The sequence below is a fragment of the Pteropus alecto genome, unplaced genomic scaffold (genome assembly GCF_000325575.1).
Source record: "Pteropus alecto unplaced genomic scaffold, ASM32557v1 scaffold134, whole genome shotgun sequence".
NCBI classification, from domain to species: domain Eukaryota; kingdom Metazoa; phylum Chordata; class Mammalia; order Chiroptera; family Pteropodidae; genus Pteropus; species Pteropus alecto.
This window is the reverse complement of record NW_006436283.1, coordinates 10,159,240-10,167,334: the sequence shown is the minus strand read 5'-3', so window position 1 is coordinate 10,167,334 and position 8,095 is coordinate 10,159,240. Positions and strand designations below refer to the sequence as shown.

The following is an 8,095-nucleotide window of genomic DNA, read 5'->3' as shown; positions in this document are numbered from 1 at the left end:
ACAAAGCTCATCCCCGGGGAGAGTTGCTTTTTTTTTGTTTTTTTTTTTTTTTTTTTTTTTTTTTAAGAATGTTTTCCTTACTAGAGTAAGAACTCATTGTCTCAATAAGATTTTCTTAAAAGCACCCTTGAAATTGAAAAGTTCAGTTATGGTTACTTTTATTCATTTATAGTCTACATTCCAGTACAGCCGCTCCCTTTTATTTTTGGTACCAGGCCCAAAATACCATTACTTCACACACTGCTGATCCTTCACTGTGCACAGGTGCAGAGAAATCGCAAGCATGGATACATTAGAAACATTTTCATTCTGGTATATTTTATGTAGTAGTTATAATAACAAGGTGCATTTTAAATTTAAGCCAGAATAATGACAAGGTATTCAAACAATTGGGTTAACTATTTCTTGCTGAAATGTGTAGTTCTTGGTAGTTTATAAAATATAATATGAGAGATAAAATTGATGTAAATTCATATCCTTAAAGTTATTTAACAACTTCCAACATAAGTTTCTTCTATATACTTCTATAAACTTCTATAAACATATGTACTTCTCTATGTCTTATATATTGCTAGTCTAATGAGTCTTTTCGCTCTAACATGAGAAAGAGTTCATGTATTTTCATTTGTAATACACTTAGAAATTTAAAACATACCTTTTTTTCCTACGACAATGTTTCCTCCTTATTTCGAAGAATCCTTGTATAGCTGAGATTGATTAAAAACAATAGATCGGACTCAGAAAAGCCAAAACCATCTTGAAAAGTAAGAGTAAATTTGGAGGACTCACACTTCCTAATTTCAAAACTTAATGCAGAGCTATAATGATCAAAATAGTGTGACACTGGCAAAAAAATAGACATACAGATCAATGGAATAGAATTGAAAGTCCCACAATAAAAACCCTTACATTTTTGGTCAACTGAGTTTCAGCAAGGGTTCTAAGACAGTGCAGTGAGGGAAAGATAGAGCGTTACTATGATAACCGGGTGATCCACACGCACGTGCAAGCAGTTGGAGCCCTTCCCATGCTGTACGCACGTTAACTCAGATGGATCACAGACCTAAATGTAAGGGCTAAAACCACCATTAAGCTCTGAGAGGAAAACATTTATTTTACACTTCTTCAAAATTCTTCAGAAATCTTAGAAGAAGGAGTTAATCTGTGTGCCTTGGGGCTAGATAAGAGGTGTTTTTAGCTATGACACCAAAAAAAAAAAGCAGCAGAAGAAAGAAATAGGTGAACTGCACTTCATCAAAATTTAACACTTTTACTTCAAAAGGCACCATTAAGAAACTGAAAAATGCAAACCATGGAATCAGAGAAAATATTTGCAAATCATTTATCATCATGTGGTGCTCTGTTGTGGTCTGAAGATGGGTCTTTGCCCTACGCGCCATGTGACAGTGCCTGTCACATAGTAGGTGCTCGATATGTTTATTTACGATTAAAAGAAATGGTATAGTGTGATGATACTCACATTAGCTATTTATAATGTAAGATGAAACGTGGTGTCAGCTCTGCAGGGCCTGGCACCTTCAGAAGAATGTTTTTTATAAAGGAAGAAAGGACGGAAGAAATCCGATACCCACCTGCAGGGCTTCTGTTATCATTCATATCGTTTCACTGTAATAAAAGCCACTTCAGCCTCCTAAAACTGGATGTTGACCCAGAAAGAGAGTGCTGCCAGCTGCGTTAGGGCCTCAGCGTTGGCAGCTGCATGGAGGAGTCACAGGCCATGGAGTGAGCAAATTTAGTTTGAAAGCACAGGTGCCTGTGTTTTTCGAAAATTTTTGGAATTCCGATTGCAAAGCACGGTGGGAGAAGGGAAGTCGAATCAGTGTAATCTTCGTATCTGTCAAAATTATCAGTTGTACTGGGGGTCAGATGAACAATTAGACAAAATTAAGACCACAGCGATATTACAAACAGGCAACACCAAGGGGACCGCTTAGCTACCCGTTTAGAAAGCCTGTGCTTTCCTCTCTCGCAAGCACAGTTTCTGTTCTGCCAGCTGTACTCTCTTGCATAACTATGTTTCAGAATCAACCGTTGCCATGGTTTCAGTTCAGACCAAAAACGCAAGAGTAAACAACTCCAAAATGATCAAATAACCACCAACTCGATTACATCCGGCCATAGCATACGTTACCCCAAACCGTTTCTCCTTGGTTGTGGAAAAGGTGCTTTGAATTTAAACCTGATCTAGGTATTTTTAATAGTAATAGAATTTTATGCTTCAAAATAATCAAACCACATTGTAAAGGTCTGCTTTAAGAGAATAGGCTAAGCCACCTAATTTTTTCCATCCCACAGGCCCCCAGGAGTGGGGACATGGGGTGGTATTTGCTATGAGCTCTGAACTAGGCAATTCCTATGGGTCATTTCATGTCATCCTCATAACCTTGGAAGTAGCCGCCATCAACCCTCTTTCTCAGATGAGGCATCAAGAACTTAAGTAACTTTCCTAGCCATAAAGGCCAAGCCAGGACCAAGTTGAACCCAAGTCGGCCTGACTCCAGAACGAAGCTCAGACCCTTTCCACTGCAAAACAGCGTCTCTCCGACCTCAGGGAATCCCCGGGATGGTCCGAGGTTTCTGAAAAGCGGTCATTTTCTTTCCACTCACTCATCCGTTCATTAAGCAGCCAGTGAATCCCAGCTCCATGCCCAGCCCTGTGGAGGAAACCGGGGGTTCATAGACGAGTGAACACCATCCCTGCCCCCAAAGCGCTTTCGGGTTCGGGGGAGAGATGTGAAAACAGATACTCACGAGGCCTGTGAGACATGCTAATGGCGGAGTAGACAGGGGGCCACCAACTTTGCCTGGGATCGGAGGCAGTGAGCAGCTGGGGCGGAGGCGAAGAAGTCAGTGGACGAGGTGACATTTGAAGTGAATAGTGGAGGATGGATGGGAGATAGATCGCCAGCCATTCCAAAAAGAGAAGTGGCCTGCGCCAAAGGGCAAAAGAGTGTGAAAGACATGGGGTATAAGGCGTGATGGTGGGAGGGCGTGAGGAGAGAGGAAGCCGCAAAGAGCGGCTGGGGCGCCATCAAAATGGCTCTGCCACGAGAGTTCGAACTTGATTCTCTCATCTCTGATGGGCTTTCAGTAGGCATGCGATGGTATCAGATGTAAAAACAAAAAAACCACAACACTGACATTCAGCAAATCCTCTGAGTTTTCCCTAAGGAATCATCCGAATATAAATAAAGTCCTACCATCAATTTTCATATCATTGCCATTTTAGCCACATTCATCTCTTCTCATACGAGGTGTCTTTTCTAGGTTAACTTCCTGCAAAAGAGAGCATCTGTCCTTCAGGAAGAGCTGACCACATACCAAGGCAGAAGGTACAGCCCTTGATCAGAATGCCTTCTGATCAGTTTGTATTGCTTTACACCTGTGAGTCTCCTGGTTTGACATTAGTCTTGATTAAAATTCTTAAACATAACATCAATTTTTAAAGGCTTATTTTTAACAAAAAGCCTGTCTTTGAGAAGTCTCCCACCTCTTATAATCACAGTGCTTTAGTCAGTATGATCAGAATGAGATGAGAGAATCCACAGGCACCTGGCAAGTCCAGGCCGCACCTGCATAGTCACGACAAGACATTGTCTTGAAGCCCAGTTGCAGGATTAAGGAGACAGTATCTTCCTTTTAAGATAGTGAAATGATGCAATTCTTAATATGGTAGCCCACATCTTCAAAGTCGTGTATCCCCTGGAGGTTTGGAGTGGTTACAGATGTTCTCCAGAACAAAATACATTAACAGCTCAGTGATATCACCACGTTCGCCATGACTTCTGTGCCCCCAGCGTGTACTTCTCGGGGATACATGGGACCTTTTCAGCAAAGGTTCCCAGAGACGTCACTGACACAGGTGATATTTACCTGCTCCGATTCAGTCAAATAGCCTTCCTTTTAGTGTAGTGAAAGTCCAAACCACTTATTTGGCATTAAATTAAAAGTAAGGACCCTGTAAATCATTCACTTTTCAAAAGAGTCTGTTGCTTGCTGTAGATAGGATTTGATCCCTTATAGGCATAATTGATGAAATTTTGATATCAAACGTTCTTTTTAACCTCTCTCCAACTCCTCTTGAATTACAACATATTTTATGACCGACATGGCCATTACACCTAGAGAAAGTCGTAACTGAGATTTTTGATTTTCAGGTAACTGCATGAGGCCTCACCTGAGTAACGCCAGGGAGTGCAATGGAGTCACCTGGCTGGGCGGCACTGTGGACTTCCGGCAGGTTTGAAGATTTGGAGAGTGAAAAGTAAACTGTGAGATCAATGGCATTTTTTTAATACTTAAGTGTAATTAAGATCATAAAAACATTCATCACTCACACACTAATGGGATGGTTTTATTTGTGTCTGCCTAAGTTATTTTTTTAACATTCCTTTATTTCTGATTTCCATATTTGTGTGCATACGAGTGTATACTGAGAATTCCTTTTATTGGAAAAAGAAATGATTTCTTACAACATGTCTGGTTAATGCTTTCGCATAGAATTTTACCAGTTGCGCATGATCAAAATCACGTTTGTGGTATCATATCGGAATTTTTAAAATGTTTACATTGTTTCTGTGATCATATTCATATTTTATTAAAATATTATTTTGTATTTGTCAATTTTTTTATTTTTTGTTGTACCTCGTTTGCTAAAATAAATATGACATGTGCATATTTTTCCCTAGAAAGTACCGACAGTCTCAAATTATACTATAGGGAAAAATATCTTATGTCATGTCAAAGATCAGGTTCATACCTAGTTCATTTATTTAGAATAAAAATCACTGGGTCGCCCGATAACAGTCCAAATACTTGTCATGTTGGTCTCTAATGTGATCCTGGGACTCCAGAGGCAGAAGGGTGTCGGAATTTTATGTGGCAGCTATGGTTTCGTTGTTACTCTCTTGATCTCTCTTTGTACGATTGTTGTTTTAATCATAATGTCAACCGACACTTCTTTAAAAAGCCTAAAAACCTAGGGGTGCGTCGGGAGGATACTGAACACACTGGCAAGTGGTGGCACAATGAGCTTCGGTTGGTCCCGTTTTCCTCCTTGAGAAAATCCAGTGTCGCTCCCCTAAATGGAGGTTTCAGTCACCACCCAGATGCCAGCAAGCAGTTAGATGCTGACCGGTTAACCCTGACCGGCCCAGGAACTTTTGAATTGCAGTGGATGGATGCTCGATAGTCTTTTGACTGCATTGTTGTGCGTGCGAGGGGCCCTTTGAGACACTAAAACTCTGGACCGTGGGCGGGGTTGAAATCATCCGGTTTACAGTAAAAAGGACAGGGCCAAACATTTATTTACACTCCTTCAAAATTATTTTCTCTTTCCCACGCCCAACTCTGTCCTTTGCTGCCCGAGGATTAATTGTCCCCTGTTTGCACTGTAACTGAGACATGGAGATGATAAGGAAGTGACAGGTTTTACAGCCACTTCCAAAGCCAGAGCTGGGATCAGCCTAAACCCTGCCTTGGGCTGGCTCACAGTGGGGGGGCCTCGCACTCTCCCACTAAATCATCTCTGCCTGGTCATGTTCACCCTGACACCTCCTCCAGGAATATAAGTCTCCGTCTTTTGAAAGATCAGGTTTTTCTTGCATCTATAATAAATTATAGCCCTGGCTTAAAGAATATTCAAGAAAAAGCAAGATTGTAGCAGATGCTATTAAAACCACCTAACGGATGAGGACAATTGGTACTCAGTCTATGATTTAGTACTCGGGAAGGAAAGATTAAGGCTACATGATTAATTTTAAGTACCTCTCTCCAGACCGTGAAAAACGGGTTGCAGCTCAACAGATTTCATTAGTAAGGTTATTAGCTGCTTGAAGTGAAAATACTTTGTGAATTGTATTGTATGCTGGAATTAGAACTCCCACTCAAGAATATTTGTTTTCCATGAGTCAATGTCAGTAGGTGTTTTGGAAAGTTGCCTGCTATTCTTTCTTTGCCTTATTTCAAGGGTTATGAAATTACAAATACCGGTGAACCTTTGACATTACCCAGATCCTGTTTCTTTTCAGAAGCGTGTCAAGTTCGTCTGGGAGTAAACGGACTGAAACTTTAGGTCAGTTTGATTGTATGTGATAGGAATACGTGGCTGACACTAATGTTTTTGTGAATGTCCTCGGATAAAGGAAGAGAGAAAAATTGCTCTTGGTATGTTTAAAATTCCTTACCGAATTAAGCGGAGTATAGAAATGGCTACTGAGAGAAAAAGCAAGTGCTCAGGAAATAAATTATGAACATCGTGCCTTATTATAAAATCATCTAAGATTTCATCCTTTCTTTTATCTGGAGGAAGATCAATTGTTCATCACAGCACCTAATTTAGTTACACTTCGAGTTATTGTTATTGGCGGTGGCTCCTGGGTCATCCACCTGTAATTGTCAACAGCTAAAGCGTTAGGAGCAAGCTGAGCAGAAAGAAAACTGTGGGATCGCAATGTTCTTGGTGTGTGTCGTTATCCAGTTACGGGGTCGGGCGGGAGAAGGGTTAACGTGAAAGTTAGCTGTCAGTCATCTGCGTATGTCATGGTTTTGTTTGCGTCCTCCATCTCTGCGTCACCAAGCAGTGAGCCATTTCAAGGGTCTGACCCCTGATTTTGCAGCCTCCCCACTCAACAGTCAGCTCGTCCATGGGTAGCTGTTCAGGGCACAATGGAGAAAAAAGGAGGACTAAGAGCGGGAGCAGAGAACGGGTGGACTTGCTTCCGAGTTTGTATAAAAGAATCGACTGTGACTCAAAGGAAATAGCTCGGATTCAAACATGATTCTGTCATGTCACATATTAACAGTGATCGCCTCAGAAACGGACATAGGCTTGTAGTGGGAGCAGCCTCGTTACAGGAATCTGCAGAGAAAGTGCAGAAAGAAGAAACTGTGAGTCTGAATTAACAATTAACGGCTCTCTCATTGAAGTACATCACCATCCACAGAAGGCAGTGGCGTTTGAGCTTTCTTTCTAAGAGTAAAAAGGAAAGGTAAAACATCAAAAATGATGGGAGAAAAGTTTCAGAACACAAGGTCATTTTAATTCATGGTTTCCTCAAAAGAGCTATCTCTTCTCAGCTTTCATATTTTGTTCAGAAAGGTCGTCTCTTTTAAGCCTCGTCATTAAAGACAGTTTGTTCTTTAAAGTGAATTATCAAAGGGTGTAGAAATTGCAAGTTACTGAAACTAAAATGCATGATCAATTTTAAGTCTGCTAACTAAAGCTTACTTAAAATTGGATGTGCTTTTGTCCTGGCAGACCCTTTGATAAAACCGGGAAAAGATACATGGTTGGTCAATTCAAAGTAGGAAAAGAAGGTAATTAGATAAAACTTTTTTTTTTTCCAACTCTTGAAGTGGTCCTCGGATGACTTGATTAGGAAGCTGTGGCATGGGCTGTAATAGTATTTGAAAAGTAAAAATTTATATCTGAGATTTTGACCTGTATCAACATCCGTCACTGTGTTGTTTTAAGAACTGAATTAAATTTCGGAGCATATTCTTTACCTCTCATGTGGAGGAAGAGAAATGGCATTTGTAACATAAGACCGAACGAATTTGAAATCTGGATCCCTCACCAATATCTAGTTCAGTTGAAAATTCTTCCAGACATTTCAATTTTAAGCGAGGGTTTCCGTCAGGCAAATGTGTTAAAACCAAAGACCCAAGATGTTGCTGTAGATTCTGCTGGTTTTAGAACTGAACTTAGTCTAGACATCATGCTAATAAACTGCTCTTATATCCACTTCGGGAGTCTACCATTTAAGAGAGGCCTCATGGAAAACAGCTAGTTGGACACAAAGACTTGATCACCGAGCACAAGGAGAGGGGCTGGCTACCTAGTGAGAAGCCTGGTGTGTTTAATTCGCTAAAACGCAGCGACATGAGTGGGGCCATTTTGTCCACACTCCTTTACTCCAGCTGGAAAGAGAACTTAGTTGGTAGGAGGAGTCAACCTATTAGCTTTGTTTCCACAGACAGTTCTCTTCACCCATCTGGGCCTCACTTGTCTGATCTAGAACAGAAAGGGCCACGGCAACACCAGTATGTCCCAACCCGTTCGGCTTCGACCCTC

At 41.0% G+C, this 8,095-nt stretch overlaps 1 protein-coding gene across 6 annotated transcripts in view; it reads left to right on the top strand.

The window, feature by feature from the left end:
- The window catches only part of CEP112 (centrosomal protein 112), a 328,322-nt gene extending 323,678 nt beyond the window's left edge, over positions 1 to 4,644 (top strand). For all 6 annotated transcript variants that reach the window (XM_015589808.2, XM_015589807.2, XM_006912420.3 and 3 more), the window contains 2 exons: positions 3,289 to 3,353; positions 4,179 to 4,644. In XM_015589808.2, the coding sequence (XP_015445294.1) occupies positions 3,289 to 3,353; positions 4,179 to 4,182 (69 nt within the window). In that variant the 3' untranslated portion in view covers positions 4,183 to 4,644. The remainder of the gene's footprint in view (positions 1 to 3,288; positions 3,354 to 4,178) is intronic.
- The last annotated feature ends 3,451 nt before the right edge of the window (positions 4,645 to 8,095 follow it).